This window comes from Gopherus evgoodei, chromosome 8, assembly GCF_007399415.2.
Source record: "Gopherus evgoodei ecotype Sinaloan lineage chromosome 8, rGopEvg1_v1.p, whole genome shotgun sequence".
NCBI lineage: Eukaryota > Metazoa > Chordata > Testudines > Testudinidae > Gopherus > Gopherus evgoodei.
In genome coordinates, this window is record NC_044329.1 from 95,109,926 (window position 1) to 95,131,245 (window position 21,320).

General features: G+C 39.5%; 1 protein-coding gene across 1 annotated transcript in view; it reads right to left on the bottom strand.

The window, feature by feature from the left end:
* ROR1 (receptor tyrosine kinase like orphan receptor 1) overlaps positions 1 to 21,320 on the bottom strand; it is a 138,520-nt gene that overhangs the window by 61,488 nt on the left and 55,712 nt on the right. Inside the window, exons 3-4 of the mRNA XM_030573696.1 lie at positions 2,284 to 2,571; positions 322 to 352 (exon numbers count right to left, since the gene is read on the bottom strand). Of these exons, the coding sequence (XP_030429556.1) occupies positions 322 to 352; positions 2,284 to 2,571 (319 nt within the window). The remainder of the gene's footprint in view (positions 1 to 321; positions 353 to 2,283; positions 2,572 to 21,320) is intronic.

The window sequence follows — 21,320 nt, forward strand, 5'->3', positions numbered from 1 at the left end:
TCATTATGCCAGCTGAAGTCCATGGGATTCCTGTGAGAACATTAAGCGTTTATAAAAGAAAATAATGTTAAAAATTAAGAGTCTGGTGTAAAAAATAGGAATCAGCATCATACTAGAAATATCCCTACGGAATAGATCATACAGTTATCCTAAATTACTATATATCTATTCCGTAGATCATACAGTTATCCTAAATTACTATATATTATCTGAATTTAAGCAGAATGTATAACTGATTCTATCACATAGAATGGTGAGTTAAGGTTTGACTGCTCAAATCCAGAATTAATAAACCAGTATCATAGACATGAAACAACTTACGATGATCCCGGACTTGCTGTTGGCGGGGGACCTGGTAAAACGACAGAATAAAAACAGCAGATATTAGTTATGAAGGGATAGCTAACACGAAGTTTTAGTAAACCTTTTAAAAGATGAAAGCAATGGTATATCACATGGAATGTGGTTTATTTATTTTAGCAGATGATTCTCAGTTTCCAAAAGCAGAAGACAAAACTGTACCATACATCAGAAGCTGTCTAACAAATCGTCACAGTTCAGGGACACTGCACCTCTATTCCTGCTCTGTGGTCCCTCAAGGGAGCCCACTTTTGGCTCCCCGATCCTCAGCCATGACCTCTCTTGGGTGAAAACCTGCATCTCTCGCCCTCCTGACCGGAGTTCCCTGTCTACACTGTTATAATCCCAGCAAGCCAGACTGCCTCAACAGGCCAGCATCTCTGCTTTGCTGTCTCTCCAAAGGCTATGCATACCTATAATTGCCAGCAGGCCCAAGTTACCACACAGCTCTTTTTAAGAAAGCATATTTATTCTTAAGGTGAAGCATTACAGAGAAAACACATTAAAAACAATAAAAGAATATACATGCATACTAAAAAGCTTACAGAAGGTCACCCCAACTCCACCCTTGGACTCTGGTTGGTGTCAGTTCTTCAAAACCCACAAGTGGGGTTTTCTCTGTGGTCACAAGTTAATAATTGTCTCAGAGTCAGAACCACCATGAATAGTTTATGCAGCTTGGGCCTTTGATCTTGGTCTTATGTAATCATAGATACTCAGCAGACAATGGCCCCCTTTTCAGGGCATAGCTTCACCTCTCCCTAGACTTTCCCCAGGAAATCCATTTAACACTTTCTGTTCCAAAAGTCCATGCTTGTGTGGCACACTGTTCAATACAGTCCTTTCAATCCCCAGGTCTTATATCTTCCCCCTCACTCCCATAAGAGGAGACACAACCACTGCATGGAAGCAGCTCCTGTCTGGGAGCATGCGAGCTGCTTGAACACACGAGCATGACCAGGGACAGCAGCCGGAGTGCCTGCTGCCCACCTCAGTCTGCAGGACTGAGGACGGTACAGCCATACCGAAGGAGCTGCCGATGTGGGGCGCTGGCTTCTGGGAGCTGCAGCCTGACATGGTGCTCCTTTCCCCACTGCAGTTCCCAGTACAGCCCTGCACCTCCGTGGATACAGATTTATATCTGCGGATACACATTTTTATCCGTGCAGGGCACTTGCAACACCCAGAAACTATAACTGGATGAATACTGCATCATTTGTTCATGTGACTATTCGTTTTAATTTTTTTTTAAAAATCTCTTTAGGTCTGATTCAAGTCCACTGAAGTCAATGGATAGATTCCTGTTGATTTCAACAGGCTTTGGATCAGGGCCTTTGACTTTTTGCACAGCCCTTTTTAGTATCCGCTTTCTGCACTTCCAGCAAATGTCCTAGCAACTGAGTTCACTGGTAGGAATGCTCACTGAATCAGCAAATTTTAATCAGAATGTTGCATAATATTTCAAATTGATATTATTAAGTATTTGCTCCAGAAATCTGATTATGAGATTTAGTCTGCTCCTGTCAGAAAACAGAAACATATCAGGTGTCTGTTACTACCAGAGTGCTCTGTAAAAGTGAGAATTCTATGTATTTGTCCAAACAAAACAGCCTGACTTTCAAATACCGCATCCTCAGAGGCCATTATTTGTGAATCATCTAAAAGCCAAGAATTATTCACAGACATTATTCACTGAAAATTTTTGAAAAAATAGTAAATTTGAGGAAAATCTGGATAATTTATGAAAAAAAATAAAATTAATCAAATAAATTATTCATATATATTTGCCCAGTTCTTCAAATCAGTAATCGAGGGTCCATGTAACCTTTTCAGCTAACAGGACTGTTATCTCCAGAGTTGTTCACTTGGTAATTTTCATAAGCAGCTGTTTAACCAGAAAGTTTGAAGGGAGAGAAATCTTACCAAATTTCACAAACAACACGCCGGTTGTGGAAACAGTCTTCCTGCCATTAGTAGCAACACACTGAAAATAGCCAGTATCCGTAGTGTCAAGGTTTCTTATTCGTAATCGAGACCCATAGCTTGTTGCACGAAAAGATATCCTCCTGGGTTCTTGAACGACTGGGGCATCATTTTTCAACCAACGCACAGTTGGAGGAGGATTGCCGGAGACTTTACAATGCAGTTCTGCAGTTTGGCCGAGAGTGGTGGTTATGTTATTCATAGGCTCATCAAGAGTCAAGAAGTAATCTAATAAATACAGGGAAAGATGATGAACAATGAATTCCAGCTAAAACAATGAATTCCAACTAAAACAATGTTTTAAAGAAATCTCAATCCTGCCTTATGTAGGCAGACGAGAGAACCGAGCGTAAACCAAATCAGACAATGACAAACTTCAGCACTTCTGAGCAGACTGGCCATACTTTTCACAGACAGCATTATATCCCCTATAACGTCATGTGGTAGTAAAAGAAACAAGCTTAGGTGCCTTCACTAGGGACAATGTATCTTATTTAGAGAAGCACACTATACTTCTTGCAACTTCTCTTTTCCCCACACAGATATATAGTCAGAAAAATGGGCATTGTGAGTAGGGTGACCAGACAGCAAATGTGAAAAATTGGGACGGGGGGTGTGTGTGTGTGTAATAGGATCCTATATAAGAAAAAGACCCAAAAATCGGGACTGTCCCTATAAAATCGGGACATCTGGTCACCCTAATTGTGAGCTCGCTCTCTCAGCTTTCCTGTGTTATATTACTTTGCTTCATTCACCATAACAAGCATTGAGTAATTTGTTCATTGCTCCTCACTGCACTTCGCGCCTCACTTCATAGCCTTCCAATTATGGGGGGATTTTCAAATAAGATCAAGAAGGATATTTTCAAGTGTTCAGTGCCCCACAACTGGGGCCAGATGTTCAAAGGTGCTGACCACCTAATAGCTCCCAGTGTGACGCTTCTGGACAGATTTTCAAAAGAGCCCAGCACTCGATTAAGTGGGCACTTAGCTCTTCTAAAAACTGGCACTGTATGCATTAGGATCTAAATATGAAATATGAAATGACCCTAAAAAAGAGCAATTTTAAAATGAGTTGCAGAATAGTATACATTTTAGAGAAAAAATGAGATTTAAACACATCTTCATTAATGTTTGCAAAGCACTTTATAAGTGTTATAATCTTTAAGTGTACTAAGGAATAAGGCCAAAATTCAAAATGGGGGAGATGGGGACATATTTTGGTATTTCAGGATATTATCTTGCAAAGACTGTTTAAGTCAGGTTTCACTCTGAAGTAGCTCACATGATAGGTGTAATTATAAGATGAAGAATTCTTTAATTTTCTGGGGATCAGGAATGTTAAATAAAAATTTGGAGACATGTTAATCATTTCTAATCCATTTGTGAACATTGTCTTCTTCCGTCAAGTGCTGTTTTATCCAATATCTTTAAGTAAAAATACTACTTCTGGTTAACAGTATTCAAGGTTTAATTAAGTCCTTTCAAATCAGAGACCTAGATGGATTGGAGTATTAGTAATGGGATACGCAGCCTTTCAACTCAATGTCACAGGTTCAAAGTCAACTTTTGGCACTAGTGCCCAAAAGGTATTATCATCTGTCAGCTGTCTCAGCAGCTAGGCCAAGGAATGAATGAGCCATAAGAAGTATACTTGGGAATAAACCTTTCAGGTCAAGACTGAAGCATACTGGTGGGGAAATTTCTGACGTATTATTTATGCTGTGTCCATTCCATAGATACCCAGAAAAGTTCAATCTCCTTGTTTGCACGCTAACACCAGCACTAAACCCACTTAATTACAATAAAAAAAATCTTTGATTATCAAATATTAATCTCAGCATTAAAAACCAATGAAAAGGTTAGTAAAGCAGCATATACTGACTACTGGCAAAATAATCAACATGGTTTGTATAACTCCATTAAATACCATCTTTGGCGTCACAGGAATGATGAACATATACGTCTTAATCTATTACTAATAATTATTATTATTTATTTCTATCGCGGTTACTCAGTGTTGTCTCACCCCCTGCCCTCTATGCTGCCCCCTCTCCCTTCCTTCACCTTTCCTTTTAGCTAATACCTTCCTAACTAAACCACCTCCAAAAATTGTGGTGCCATTACGATGTTTCAGTCAACATTGTTCACTCTGCTTGTGTGTTCCATCTCTTTCCCCAACCCTTAGACTATTTAGAATGTAAGCGCTTTTGGGCAGAGACCACCACTCTGTTTGTACAGCACCTAGCACAATGGATCCCTGCTCTTGGTTGTTCCCTAGGTATTATTAATTTTAATAATAAGGAAATCTCCGCACACTCATTGTGCCAACTAGGTGAATTTCTAATGTGCTGACAGGAGCTGGGCGAGACAAGTGGATCTGTGCTGTCATGGATATGGTGAGCCAAGAACTCCTGTGTAATGATAACAAAGGGCAGCAATCCCTGTTCCAGTGCATAGTTAAGAGTAGGCACCAAGCTGGGTAACAGACATGCTTCTCTGCAATTCTGACTCTGGGCTGAGAAGGAGGATTCAGTCCCCCAACTCCCAGTCAGTTCTCCACACAAGCCCAATACAATATTTAATCATTTTTGCATGCCTCTCTGCAGGACCAGAAATACTTTCGACTCACTATCTTACAAAACACAGAAGCATAATCTACATCAGCTCACACATTCTTGGGTTCTCACTGCAATATAAATTTAATAAAATCACATTAATAGCATGGAACTTCTGAATAACCACATTTAATTATCTAATATAACATTTCTATACCATGCTGATCTATATAATTCTTCATTGTATTTCAAAGGCAGCAATTTAGCTGCTTTCTATACAATACAGTCAGAAAGTGGAATATTAATTTCCATGTGACTATCTTGCTGACAATGCCACAGGCAACTAATACCATATACACAATGTTTCTTAAGAAGCAAGTCATGAGATGTCAGGAATGAAGTGAGTGCTGAGTAGATTTCAACAAGCTTGAGAATCAGTGTATAGAGACCAAAGTAGTAGTCATAATTGACAGTGATGTAGTACTGGTTATATGGAGGGTATAGAAAGGTTATTCTGAAGTTATAAATGGAAATAGAGCTTTAAAAAAACAGTGATTTTGATTCTGAGGAATGTCCAACTCTTTTCTAACGTTTCTATTTGTTTTAGTGCTTAGTTTCTTCCCTTCCAAGTATCACACTAACCTTAAAACACATGGTGAATCTGCCGAATTTAGCTCAGTTTAGCTTCACATCCATAAATTTTGCATCCAAACCATAAATCAGACAAGGTTACAACCAATTGTGAACCTGAATAGAGGTTGGAGTTTCTAGTAAAAAGTTTGAACCTGGGCAATTTTCATGTGGTTTGGCATTTTGTAACGAAAGTTTCACATAGACAAAAGTAGTTTTATAAGTGAAAATAAAATAAAGGTCTGACAACACTTCCAAAAATCCCACACTGTTGTACCTACTTACTGAGAGAGGTATGGTAAGAGAGATCTTCCACTGGTATATGTTAAAGGCATTATACTATTGAACTTACTCAGACTAGAGAAGTGCGAGGTGGGTGGATGTGTCCCATTTTCTTTTATTAATCATTATTAAGGATTAGGGCTGTCGATCGCAGTTAACACAAGTGATTAACTCAAAACAAATTAACTCTATTTTAAAAATTAATCGCAATTAATCGTAGTTTTAATCGCACTGTTAAACAATAACAGAATACCAATTTAAATTTATTATAAATATTTTTGGATGTTTTTCTAAATTTTCAAATATATTGATTTAAATCACAACAAAGAATACAAAGTGTACAGTGCTTGCTTTATATTATTGTTTATTACAAATATTTGCACTGTAAAAAGATAAACAAAAGAAATAGTATTTTTCAATTCTCCTCATACATGTCCTGTAGTGCGATCTCTTTATCAAGAAAGTGCAACTTACAAATGTGGATTATTTTGTTACATAACTGCACCTAAAAACAAAACAATATAAAACTTTGGAGCCAACAAGTCCTCTCAGTCTACTTCTTGTTCAGCCAATCACTAAGACAAACAAGTTTGTTTACATTTACGGGAGATACTGCTGCCGCTTCTTACTTAGAATGTCATCAGAAAGTGAGAGCAGGTGTTCCCATGGTACTTCCGTAGCCAGCATTGCTAGATATTTACGTGCCACATATGCTAAAACATTTGTATGCTCCTTCATGCTTTGGCCACCATTCCAGAGGACATGCTTCCATGCTGATGATGCTTGTTAAAAAAATAATGAGTTAATTGAATTTGTGACCGAACTCCTTGGGGGAGAATTGTATATCCCCTGCTCCGTGGTTTTACCCGCATTCTGCCATATATTTTGTGTTATGGCAGTCTTGGATGATGACACAGCATATGTTATTTGATTTAAGAACACTTTCACTGTAGATTTGACAATACACAAGAAGATACCACTATGATATTTCTAAAGAGAGCTACAGCACTTGACCCAAAGCTTAAGAATCTGAAGTGCCTTCCAAAATCTGAGAGGGACGAGGTGTGGAGCATGCTTTCAGAAGTCTTAAAAGAGCAACACTCCAACGTGGAAACTACAAAACCTGAACCACCAAAAAAGGAAAACCAGCCTTCTGCTGGTGGCATCTGACTCAGATGATGAAAATGAACGTGCATTGGTCCACTCTGCTTTGGACTGTTATCAAGCAGAACCCGTAATCAGCATGGAAGCATGTCCTCCGGAAAGGGACTGAAACATGAAAGGGCACACAAACATTTAACATATCTGGCACATAAATACCTTGCAATGCCAGCTACAACAGTGGCATGTAAACGTCTATTTTCACTTTCAGGTTACATTGTAAATAAGAAGCAGGCAGCATTATCTCCCACAAATGTAAACAAACTTGTTTGTCTGAGCTATTGGCTGAACAAGTAGTAGGACTAAGTGGCTCTGTTGGCTCTAAAGTTTTACACAGTTTTATTTCTATGTAAACAAAATTACATTTGTAAATTGTATTTTCATGATGAGGAGACTGCACTACAGTACTGGTATGATGTACATTGAAAAATACAATTTCTTTTATCTTTTTTCCAGTGCAAATATTTGTAATAAAAATAATAATATAATGTGAACACTGCACATTTTGTATTCTGTGCTGAAATTGAAATCAATATTTGAAAATGTAGTTAACATCCAAAATATTTAAATAAATGGAATTCTATTATTGTTTAACAGTGCTATTAAAACCCTGATTAATCAAGATTTTTTTTAATCTCACAATTAATTTTTTCAATTGTTTAACAGCCCTATTAAGGAGGCTTGTGACTCATAGCATCTGACTCCTCCCCACAACATTGCTGCATCTATTCCACTCTTTCAATGTGCATTGATCAACTAATATACATAGCTCAATTCCTCTCTTGAATTCAAGTATCTCCCAAACCATCTAGTCTCCCTCTTATCCCCTTTGCACTTCCATCAAAGCCCTCCCTATCTCAACGTTTCTACAAACAGAAGCCCTTGCTTAGAAGGAGAACCTCCTTCAGTGCTTTTCAGCAGCAGGCTGAAAGGTGCTGATAAAATATTATGATAGCCAGTGCACAGATGATGACAACATGTAGCCATAATGCCATATTCTTACACATCAATGCATTTCACGGGGCAAACAGCGCAATGCCATGTTGTGCCATGGCTAATTTGATGGTCTTTCCTGGAAGGAAGCAGCCTTCCAGATGCTCCAGGTCGAGTGTCATTGCTATATATGAGAAGCTCCAGGTTGTGTGTCATTGCTGTACACGAGAAGCTACTCAAAATGAAATTGATTTTTTTTGTGCGAAGTAATTATTGTGCTGTGAGAACTGAATGGCGCAGCGGCAAAACTGGGAACCTGGAACTCCTGAGTTCTAATCCTGGCTCGAAATGGATGCCTTCTGTGGCATTGGCTGGAGCACTTGGGCTGGGATTTTCTAAGTGGCTTAAGGGAGTTAGACATCCAAATCCACTTGAAATTCACATGGGATTAAGCTCCTTTAAAACAAACAAACAAACAAACAAACAAACTAGCCTTAAGGTCTCTGGCTCAATTTCGCTAACTGTAAAGTGAGGATAAACCCTCCCTGCATCACAGACACTGTGCAGATGAATTAGATAATGCTTGTAAAGCACTTTGAAGCTGAAGAGTGCTGTGCTGTGCAAGTGCAAAGTATTCTGATATATTCGGAGTTAAATCCCTGCCTTTTCTAGCTTTAACACACAATGAAAGCTTGTCCGTATTTTAGAGTAGCACCCTATAAAACAATTTTTGAAAACATTTTAAGTGAGAGAAATAGAGAGAAATGGTTTGAAAGTAGAAAATTTCAAAATAACGATTAACCCACCTATAATTTAAAAATATTCTATTCGATTTTTTTAATCTGTAAAAATAATTTGCTGCTGGGCCCAGACCCCGAATGCCGAGTTTCAGCCTACAGAGATTTTTTTTTTAAATGGCTTAGTTATAAACCCTTGAAAAATGCTGACAGACTCTTTACTATAGCAGCACTAACGGGTGCCCTATAATGAACTTTTAAATGACTTGAGATAATATCTGTAAAGCTTAGCATGAAATATATTTCTGGTTTTGAGCCTTTGCCAAAGCAAACACAACACATCATAAGTCATCTTCAAGATTCCAAGAGCATAAATTGGAGACACTGCATATAAAATCTAAATATTAAGTATCCTTTATATTGAAACTTTGTGCTGTTTTGATGTTATAGAATAATGACAGATGTGCTCTAAAAGTAATTGTGCAAAGACAAAATATGCCACAGTATGTGTCTTGAAAGGCAAAATGTGCACACGTTGCCACAGTTATGTCTTGATTTGGTTAAATAGGAGACTTTCCCAGTCATAATAAATTCTTATGTATTTTGCTGCTTTAAGTGGAGCCCAGGTGGCTTTCAAAATAAAAGCCTGCCATTCTGCCCAAGGAATGTTAATCTCCACTGCAACCCCCTAGTTACTCTACCTTAGCTTTCCAAAGTCACATCTTAAAGCAATAACACTGGTGAAGGGTTTTGCCTGCCACACTGAGAAAGTCTTTTCAATAACACTGTATATGATGTATCTCTCAGAGTCTGATCTTATATTTCTTCTACAATGAAAACTCCCATTGACTTTAGTATAAGTTTAGGGTATGACGGGAATGCAGGATTAGGCCTTTTTATGTTCATTTTGTAAGTAGAAAGGGTGCCTGATTTGTCCTGCTCTTTGTGTCTTTTTTTAAAGTAGAGTATGCTGTATCCTAGAGGTAGGATTGTGCACAATGGAAAGGTCCATACACTAAGCCGGCTCAGAATTCTGTATACATTATAAAATGTCCCTTTGGAGTTGCTCTCCAAATCCTACTTCCTGCACTTAAAGAGAGAATGACAGACATGATGAGAACAATTTCCAACTCAGGAGCCAGAAAAAAAGAGTGTTTAATTCTGGATTTGGAAATTCAAATCTGCATTTAGGATCCTAAAATAGTTACCTAATCAATTTTCAGAGCAGCAGCCATGTTAGTCTGTATCCGCAAAAGAACAGGAGTACTTGTAGCACTTTAGAGACTAACAAATTTATTTCAGCATGAGCTTTTCGTGAGCTATAGCTCACTTCTTTGGATGCATAGAATGGAACACACAGACAGGAGATATTTATACATACAGAGAACATGAAAAGGTGGAAGTACACATAACAACTGGAAGAGTCTAATCAATTGAGATGAGCTATCATCAGCAGGAGAAAAGAAAAAAAGCTTTTGAACTGATAATTAAGATGACCCATAGAAGGTGTGAGGAGAACTTAACATAGGGAAATAGATTCAAGTAGTGTAATGACCCAACCATTCCCAGTCTCTGTTTAAGTCTGAGTTAATTGCATCTAATTTGCATATTAATTCAAGTTCGGCACTCTCTCTTTGGAGTCTGTTTTTCAAGGTTTTTTGTTGCAAAATTGCCACCTTCAAGTCTGTCACTGAGTAGTTAGAGAGGTTGAAGTGTTCTCCTACTGGTTTTTGAATGTTATGATTCCTGATGTCAGAATTAACTCAGGCTTAAACAGACAAGAAACAACAATTTGGAGTCACCCAGTCTGAATGTGTTGGATGGATTTGTTGTTTGCTCCATATGTTCAATAAACTCTTGGTTTAAATTATTCCAATTATGCTAAGGAAGCAGTTAGCAGGATTTCTCATGGAAGTATGGAAACAGGGGTGAGCATACTTCTCAATGGGAAAAAAAATTCTAGCCATTCATTTGTCCATCTGCCTATCTATCATATTTGAAGGGGATCAGCCCAAACTAGTGGGTCTGATCAGCAGAAGCCGTGTTTTTTAAGGGACGGGGGAAAGAGTCCTGGTGGCTCTCTCCATGGTTTTAAATTAATAGAAGTAGAGCAATGACTATATACGGGAAGGGATACTATACTTTTATGATTTTGCAACTCTGCCTGAAACATATCAGAGAATTAAAGAGGCCCAGAGGACTGAGTTTAAATATTTGATACAAGCTGCATGGGGACAGCAGGAAGTTCACTACTGGCTGTGCTTGCCCAGCTTAGTTTTGTTTGTTTAAATAAGGTTCTCAGTAAAGCATGTATGTAACACTGTATGCAGAACACTTCTAGAGCTGTGCATTGTTTTCTCCTCCTTCAGATCGTATTTATGGTAGACTGTATCATCTAAGGATCTCTCAACACACTTACTGTATTTTTTTGACTCTGCAGGGCTTCATTACTTTTAGATGTACAGTGTATGTTACAATTGTTGCTCAAAATTAATACAGAATACCACTTTTATATTTATCTAGGGTTTCTGTTTCTTTTTTTAGACAAATGAAAACAAAATGCTATAGTGTAAAAACCTCTTGGGATTGTCAAAGGACCCTGAGGGAGTAAGATGCCCAACTCCCGTGGACTTTCTAAGGGAGTTGGGCAACTCACTGCCCCTTGTGCCTTTGGAAAGCTCCCACTTAATATACATTCTGTCTTTCCTTCTATAAGTTAACTCTCAGCTTTAAGCTCTGCTGCCATGGTGATAACTTTGACACTACAAACCAGCAAGCGGGAAATGAAGCTTTTCTTTACTTAGGATCTAGTTTTACAGCACAAGTAGGAGACCTCTAATTTTAATCACAAAGAAGTGATTCGGAATAGGTAAACAAATGTCCGTATCAGGCTATAAACTAAACTACTGAAAACCATCAAGGGATTTTGTTGTCACTTTAGAAGTCACTCTGTAGTAAATGGTCACATACAAAAACTCAACCTATTGAAACAGTGGGTATGTAAACGTATGTGCCTTAAGATTAATGTTACCGAGTCAAAGAAAAGCTGTTATTTTTGACATTTTGACATACAATCACTTTAGGATCTGGTTCTTATTAGACCCTATTCTGTCTTTTAGAGGTCCTTTTTAAAAAAAACAAAACCAAAAATGTCAGGAAATTTGGAACAGAAACTTACAATAAAACACGTCCCTTGACCCTGTTATCTATCAATCTTTCAAACAAAGAAAGATAGCTGGATGACCCAGGAAAAGGTTATTATATATAGTTACCTTATGTAGAAAGGTCAGACTTTCATTACTCACACTGGGGTTAAAAAAAAAATTAAACATTTTGTGAAAGGCTGTAAGATGGAATTCTGCATTCTACTTGAGGTGCTTTCTTTTTTAGGTTTTCTTCTACAACCTTCACAATTTACACCCTATATTATTCATAAACAAGACATTCAAGAAACAAATTCTCAAGTAAAAATGTACACTCCATCAGTGGAAAAGCAAACAAAAGGAGCTAATGTACTGTAGCTAAACAAATTTTCAATCACAGCAGCAGTAATTTACTGCTTTGGCTACTAGTGGGACCCCACAAATAGAATCAGAATCCCTAGACGTATCTGGAGAACTTGATTTACTGAATATCCCCAGATAATAAAAGAAAATAAAAGGTAAATTGTGCATGAATGTAAAAGTTGTAATTCTTTCCCTTTCATCACGTGAATCAAATTCATATCCAGAGATTTCAGGGGGAAAATCTAGATGTCCCCAATGAATATGGAGCCAAATACACAAGGCCTTGCTCAATTTTTTTTTAAATACATTCCTCACTCAGGCCTAATTCTCACTGAGATCATAGGGTGCTCTGGGTCACCATAATTCTGAAACCACAATGCCAGCAAGCTCTCTGCTGGTGCCTCACTCTGGGGCTCCCTTTTTAGAGGGATCCTCAGCATGGAGACAGCTCTGCAGAAAAATTAATGCAGTATCAGGTTGTATTTACTTTCCTTGTCTGTAGACATTAGGGACAGGAGTGAACAACACATCTCTCCAGCACATGTCGTCCTCCACCTCCTGCTCTCTTCCCTCCCCTTCCCTCTCTCTTTCCCACTCATGCTTAAGTGTAGGATGACTGCTACAGAGATGAATGAACCTCTATTCCTCATAGGGAGGGTGTGATCAATGCACAGAGGGTCCCTTGGGTCCCAAAGATTTGGCCCACACTAGATTAACCAACTGTTGATTGATTGTGGCATGTCCTTTGGACACAGTGGAAAATCTTGACTCTTGCCATCACGTAATTATCTCTCTGGGGCATGGACTGTCAATTATTATATGTCTGTACCGCACCTAGCACAATGGTTCTCAAATTGTTGTACTGTAACCCCTTTCACAAAGCAAGCCTCTGAGTGTGACTCCCCCTTATAAATTAAAACCACTTTTTAAATATTTAACACTATCATAAATGCTGGAGGATGGAGGCTGACAGCTTGTGACCCCCCCACGTAATAACCTTGCGACTTCCTGAGAGGTCACCCCCTCCCCAGTATGAGAACCCCCGACCTAGCATAATGAGGCCCCAATCTGGTTGACCTCTAAGCACAACAACAATATAAAAATTTAGTAATAATAATGGGGCCTGTCAGATAGAAATGGACTGAAAATGAAACCCTAGCTCTGGACAGTTCTGTACTTTGGGGAGTTTGAATTCTGTGGCTTGGGCCCATTGCTAGTCAGAAAATAAAAATGGTTCCTAAGCCAGGCAAGATGGTCCAATTTCACACTTCCTTGCCAAAACAGATGAGCGATGAAATACAAAAAGTAGATAAACAACAGCTGTAAAAGTCACAGGCCACTGCTTTGTTGTGGAAATTGGAAACACAACTGAAAAGCTGCTGGGACTGCAAGGAGTCAATGATCTGAAAACATTCACTGTATTATTGCAACACTGATCACTAACTTTCGGCCCAATCATGCCTCCAAGACCTGCAGGGCGAGGGAACACTCTCTATGAGCATCTCCCTTTCCCACATGCAAAGGGAGTATTCCATGATTCCCTGGCAGGGAGCACAAGAAGGCTCTTCAAGGATTCAGGGATCTACAGAAATGCAGTTCACATTCAGTGAAAGAAACAGAGTAGTAGAATGAGACTGCCAATTGCGTCACCCTAAATTAGCTTTCCCTGCAGAAATCTCAAAAAGTGTGGAGAAGAAGGGTATCCAGACTGAATGGACCAATTACTCAGATGATTCGTAAATGCAAACCTCTTAATGGCTACCTGCCTGGACATTGTACCTGGAGATCTTTCACTTCTGTGGGCAGAAGCTCTGTAGCAAGTAATGCTATTGACCTATTCTTGTGTAATTTTAAAACAGAAAAGTGACCAATCATGATTCTCTTTTCTACTGTGTCAGAAACAGGAAGTCACTCTAGCTTCTTCCTATGATACTCGGCTGGTATGGGATACCAATGGGATACTCGGCTGGTATGTGGAGAGGAATGCACAGCTCAGAAAGGCTGGAGACAAATGAAAACAGAGAGAAGCCATTCCCAGTCTTCAGACTAGCAAGGGTGGGGGAGTGCCGTGGAGACCGAAGGTGTGGCTCTTGGGATGGGGGCATGGTATGCCTGACTTTTCTCAGCAGTGGCTTCTCTGGTCCATTATAGAGTGGTTGGGACTGGCTCAGAAGTGCCAATTTTCCAATTAACATCTGCAAAGGTTAAATGATATCGACAACAAGGGGGGGTGTGGGGCATGGGATATTTCAAAGGTGACTCTTCCTCAGCAGTGTTCCTGATGTTATGTTTACCTAAGGATGTATTGGGCCTGAACAATCCCTCTACTGTATCAGGCACAGACAGACTCCTCTTCATATTCAGGCCTCTCTCTCTCCTTTTAAATAAACAGGCATCCAATGAAAGGAAAAGCCAGTTCTTCTTTTTCAGCGTGCAGCATTTTGTGGGAGGAGGAGCAGCTGAATGAAGGTCACCAACATCAATTGTCTATACTAATGTGGGTCAGAAAAGAAAAATCCATCCTACTAGGTATATTATGTTGCAACAATCCAGATTTGATGATGCACCAAACTTGTTGATCAGGAGGTGGAGAAGGAGAAAACAAGTCAGACTCAGCCAGGAAGTGGTACCAGGATACATTTTGGAGACCAGAAATGTATGCCTCAAACAGGGGGCTCCAGCTCAAGAGATGGAAAGCACTGATCTAAGGCATCAATAACCTAAAGCTATATTCAAGTGAGAAAATATTCTACTTCATACTGATCTCAAAAAAAAAAAATTACATAAAAACCTGTCATTTCTGCACGAATTAGTGCCTTGTCAGCAAGGGATAACTTGCAACAATATACTAACGACTTTTTTTTTCTTTTTTGAATTAAAAAGCTAGAATAAATCCAAAAGGGGTGATATTTAAACCTGTAATTGTGACAAGAACTGCCCTGGAGTAATATCATTTTGTTCTAAAGATATGCTGTAATTAACAGGCTTTTCAGGATTTATGTAGGAAATCTTGCCTGGCACAAGAATGAAGAATTTCCAAGCCTGTCTTAAAAAGTATGTTCCCTATGCAGATACGTACTGATTTTCTATGTGAAAGATGGAACGTACGCCCATCAAAACGCTTCTCCTCCAGGTTCTTGAATTCCTGCTTCAGAAACGGTGAAAGCAGCAAAGAAATGATGAAATATTTCCCATTCTGAGGGGTCTTTCCTCTGGTGTGCATCAGACTGCTTTCAACTTCATTGTGAGATGACTTCTTTGGGTCCAAAAGCCAAGATGGAGCTTAGAATCCAAGGCCAGGGTGTTCAAAAGTGACTAGTGCTTTTTGGTACCTAACTTGAGACACTTTAAGGGGCCTGGTTCTCAGAGGGAGCGTGCTCAGCTCAAAATCTGGCTCCTTCAAGTTGTCTCAGGTTGGGCACCCAAAAACTAAGGCACTCAAAATACTAGTCACTTTTGAAAGCCTTGATCCAAGGCTTCTGGTATGGCATTAGATGAGTGTATCAGAGAGAATAACCCCCACCAGCCACCATTTCAATCCAGCTTCACACTGATACGGCATCTTTCATCAGAGGCATTCAAAGCATTTTACATGCATTAATCAGCCTCACAATCACCTCAGGAAGCGGGTGTTGTTATACCTTTTTTTCTGTGGCGTAGTCCTAAATCTGAAGGTACTGGAATGGTGTGGGCTTGCCCCCAGCAGTGTGACCTCACACATTCAGTCTGTAGCCCATAGGGCTAGCCTGCTTGTATTATTATATCCTTTCTTATGGCTTTGTTGTTAATTATAATTGATAATAGATTTATAGATAATAGATTTACACCACTGGGGGAAGAAAAGCATGCTCTGCAAAATAGCGTCCTCCATGTCGTATACTCTGCAAACAAATCCAAGCAGAAAAATCCATGGGCCACTTACTTTGGCAATCTTGAAATAGTACCGGAACAGTGTTCCAGCACATTCCAACTTAACTACACCACTTCCTGTGTTACAAAAGAACAAACTAAGGCACAGAAAGGTTAAGTATCTTGCACAGAATCACTGACTCCCAGCCCCTTGAACTGAACAACAATCTCTTGCTATGGCAAAGAAAACTGAAGATGCAGCACTGTTACAACTGTACAGAAGAAAGGCTAGAGGGTGGCTGTTGGGAAAGGACAACAGCATCGGAAAATTAGACTGCATGTGTGAAGGCCCCACATTAACCTGCTTCCCATTCTAAACATTCTTCCTCTTACCCAAAATTACAAATCACCTTGGTTGGAAAGCATGATTCTGAGATTGTGTCAAATGCACTATGGTAGTACCTTCAGATTTAGGACTACGCCACAGAAAAAAATCCTCCCATAGTGCATTTGACACAATTTCAGAATCATGCTTTCCAAGTGCTCAGCATTGGCCTAACTCTGATTTCCTAGATACTGTTGATTTCCATCTCCCAGACAGTATTTCTCATTCTCTCCTCCCTCTCCCCCAATATATGTATTTTTTCTATACCTTATCCTGTTTGTTATAAAATCTCTTTCCTTTGCAGGTCTCTGCCTCTGCAACTGAGGATCATTTCTGGTTACCTCTCAGGCTGCTGTACCAAGCAGGGTGATTACCACTCAGTGATAACAAGGCCAAACTCTCTGGCAGACAGTGTAGTATGGAACACTAGTGTGTAATGCATTCTCACTGACCTGCCCTCCCTGTCAACCAGGCTACTACACATTTTAAAATGCTGCAGATCTGTACGGCCTTCTTGGTTATCCCCAGGTATATTATGTTGCAACAGTCCAGATTTGATGATGTGCCAAACTTGTTGCTCAAGAGGTAGACTTAGACCACCAACTTATTTCACCTAAGACACTGAACTGCCCTCACCTGGTGGTCATTATGAGCTGATGTAAAGAGCAGATTGCAGAATAAAAGAAGCCATCTGCAACGCACAACAACAAGCAGTTTTACTGGTCTTACAAACCCCAGGAACTATGCTACATATGCTTAAGTGCCCTCTATGATATGCAGACATCTCTCCCAACAGTTGTAGCTTGTAGCTACTCTTCATCTCAAATATATTTGAACTGGCAACCAAGGGATGAAGGGCTTTGTATCCTGTTACTGATCCCCTGAGCCAGGCTGTCCCCCAACCACAAAGTCCTTTATTCTGAAGTGTGCATGAGAGTAGTTTTCATTTGAAATAAAATATCTTTTTGATCACGTTTTAGTTTTTCGGTTTCATTCATGACATTCTTTCCCTGCAGGAAACACACCATAATTGAAGGGTAGAAGAAATGAGAAAAAATGGTACTGGCTGAGATTCTGCTATTTTAAAAAGTGATTATTTTTATTTTGATGTGCAGTTTGTTTGTTTTAAGGTTTTGGTGAGAAACCACCTTCTCCCTCCCATCAATCGCTGCTTTCAACAGCTTTTCACGGGTGACTGCATCTCTTTTAAATTTCATTTCCTGTTAAAAAGAATAAACAGGCAATGGTTTAATGCTGTCGATTTGGCTTATTTAATAGAAATTGAAACTTAAACGAGGCTCAGTTGTGAGTCAATTACTGAAGAAGCCGGCAAGCAGGGAGAAAACTTTAAAATGATTATTCATTGCGTTTTGTAATATGGTTTAACAATAGCGTGTTGAAAAAAAAAAGAAGAAATATTCAAGCAAGTGATGTTAACTTCCAAGCAGCAGTAGGTACAGTAAAAACCACTTAATAGAACAGTTGCTTAATTGGGAAACTTGGCTGGGAACCATAAGCTTTAAAATCTGTTTTATTGGGACTTCTGAGATCTCCTGCCAGATTGTAGGAAAGACAGGTGGAAGGTGATTTCTTGAAATCCTAGGTGCTAGTGAGGTGGAAATTGAAGTGTAAATGTAATTTCCTCCTCCTAGGTTTCAATTTGACTGACTAGCATGTACTACAGTTCAATTTGCCTTACCTAAGCTAGCATTTTAGAGCATACCATTAGGACATGGTAGCTAACATTTAAAAAAACCTCAGCTTTTTTTCCTGTACAAGACAAAACATGTGTGTTTGTTCTCATGCATTTTTACAGAATCAGGCTCTGAGACTGTAAGCTTTTTGGGCAGCAAATGTGTTTTAATCCACGTCTGTAAATCTATGTTTTAGCTGTGTACGTGTATAGTTCTGTAGAAACGACAATAAGAGCTGAGGATAATGATGAAGTTGTAATCCCCTTGGTATGCAGAATTTACCTCAGCAGGTGATAACTGTTGCATTCCAAGTGGATTAGCACAGTGAACTTTTTACCTATTGTCAGCCATGGATGTTATTAACAGGTGCCACTGAAACAATGCTGAAAATAGTTTAACCGCTAGTGTAGACAGGACCCAATTACATTCAGCACCATCACAGAAACCTTACTCCGAGCAGTAAAATGACCTGATGCTCAAAATGGTGGCATCAGCCACAGCCTTGTCCACATTAACACTCCCACCACCGCTTCCTGTTGGAACTGAAATGTTGGTAGCAATAGCGGGAAACATTGACTCTAATTGGTGTAATTTGCACACTAGGGAGCTGGAAGAAGGTGTACAGTGAGTAGTCAGTAGCCCATACCCTTACGATATACTTTCTTCTGGCTATCAATTTAGATTGCCTTGAATCTCAATACAATGGCTGTAAATTATCTAAGAGAGTCATAGGCCATGTCCACACTGCAGACACCTTAAAAAAACAATCCTCAGCAGTGTTAACCCTACTGTAGAAGAATGGCTGTGGCTAGACCTATTTCTGCTACCATCTGAAAAGTCTAATCAAAACAGTGATAAAAATGGTTCTGGTCACAGCAGTCTTGCCTACACAAACTCTCCCACTGGGGCTAAGTTCTCCAGTGTAGACTAGGCTTAACTTAATGGAAGGTTAATTTACTCTATCTTACATATAGCTTCTGACCTTTGCCCTCTGAATATGTTTTTGCAGAAGCATGTAGAGAGGATAAGCTTCTGGAGTCTGTGCAAAAGCAGCATTCGATTTAATATACATTATTACCGTTCTTTAACATAGTGTTTTTTAATGTAAGATTGTAAAGTCAAGTGCTCAAAAGTTAGGTATAGTATCCTCCTCCACATTTTACAGATGAGGAACTGAAGGACAGAAAGAATAAAGTCAAAAGTGTCCACTAAGTTTGGTACCCACTCTGAGTGCCCAGCAGTCGGACTGAACCTACCATGAAGCCAGGGGCTGATTTTTCAGAGTATTTAGCATTTTAAATTACTTTCCATAATCCGAGCACACCACCCATTGATTTCATTTGCAATTGCAAGTGCTCAGCTCTTCTGCAAATCAGACCCTGGGTATTTCAAGTTGGGGGAACAGAAAATGAGGTGGCAATCTGTGAAAAGTTTGGTTTAAGGGACTCGCTTAGCATGATAAGAACTCCGCAGCAGACACCGGGACAGAATCCAATTCCTCCTTGCTCTTCTTGTGGTCTTGTGCCTCATTCACAACACGCCTTCCAATTTCTGCAAGAAACCTGTGATCCTACAGACAGCAGTCTCCTTCACTACACAACCCTGAATCATCCCCAGATCATGGTCCATCCTGTGTACGGGTCTTAAGGAACAAAATAATATGAGATCACCTAATGAAGGCTGTATCCTAATGCATACACACAAAGGGCTCAAAATAAGGTTGCATACACAACCATAATTCTGGAATTTCCTAACTTTTGCCTGCTTGACTCTGTGACCTTTATGTTTTTAATGCACTTTTTCTATCTTTTCTATGTAGTTTCCTACGTTCTAAAAAACTGAAAACAAACCACTCAACCCAGAAATTCCTTCATGTGGAACCATATTGACCTTCACATGGGCTATCAGCAGTGGAACGTTTTAGATCTATAGCACAGGCCTCTGCCACTTGAGCGAAGAGGGTAACTGATACAGTAATATGTTGTCATCCTCTGTGGACCAACCACTGGAGGGAGATAAGACACATTTTGCCAGCGGGTTTCACAGCTATTTGCTGACAGCTCAGGAATACTGAGATTCAGGAATCCTGTGCTTTAGTGCTTACAAAAGCCTTCTGGTCTTGTCCCCCAACAAGCCTGATCCCTTTTACTCATGTCCTCTCCAGCTCGCCCCATCTCAGTCCTCCTCCCACAAAACCAGTTCCTGTTCCAATCTACCTCTCCGCTCGTCTCACAGCTCTTGCCATCTTCCTCACCACCTCCTCACCCCTCTGCATCGCAGTCAAAGGCTACTTCTTTCTCCTCCATGCTGTCTTGGTGCCAATGGTGGGAGCATTAAGAGGACAGGAGAGACATCTTCCTACTCTCAGTTCTGCTGCTTGGCACTTCTCTCTCTCAGATGCAATTGCAAGGAAAGTCATGCTGAGCCCTTGCAGCACTGCGTTTTAACATTTGCAGTTGCTCTGTTTGGAGGATGCCTGTGTAGTCTGGCCAGGACAAAGGAGGTAGGATGGGCTGGAACATGCTCAGTTCAGACAGGATCTCTGAAGGATTTAGCAGCCAAACTCTAAAAAGACTCTACTGAGAAAATGTGAACTGTGATTTTTCAGAGTTTTCTAATGTGGTCAGATTTTGGCAGAATTTCACAAAATGGCAAAAAGTACATCTATGACAAGAGGATGAAACAGATGTACAATTTTTTTAGAATGGGCAAAACAACATATTTTCCCCTAATTTTGTTCTCTGCAATGGCAGACACCTGTCATAGGACACTTCAACCCAAATTATTAAAGTTTGACAAAGTTACAAGTAACTGAAAATGGTATTTAAATGAAAGTGTTAGGAAACTTCACTAAACGTGTTCTACCACTGCCACCTAAAAAAAATAAAATCACATTAGAAGTATTTGAGAGACCAGACTGGTCCAGAAAGATGCAGTTCACAGGCTTCCAATGAAGACTGAAAGAGGCTGAACAATCTGTCTTAAATTATCTATGCTGCATAATTCATTAAATGAAAGAAGATGAGAAACACATTTCTGTCTTTTCTCACAATTTATTTCCTTCGGTGTGTTCAAACTCTCACATAATTACTGTTTACAAACATTTAGAAGTATTTTTCTCTTCTACTAATCTAATGTTTTGAAATTTCATAGTAAACACATACAGGCAAACTGATTCTGGCCAATGCTTATTAATTTTGAGTCCAGATCCTAAGATTCACCAGCTGAAATGTCAGGCAGGTC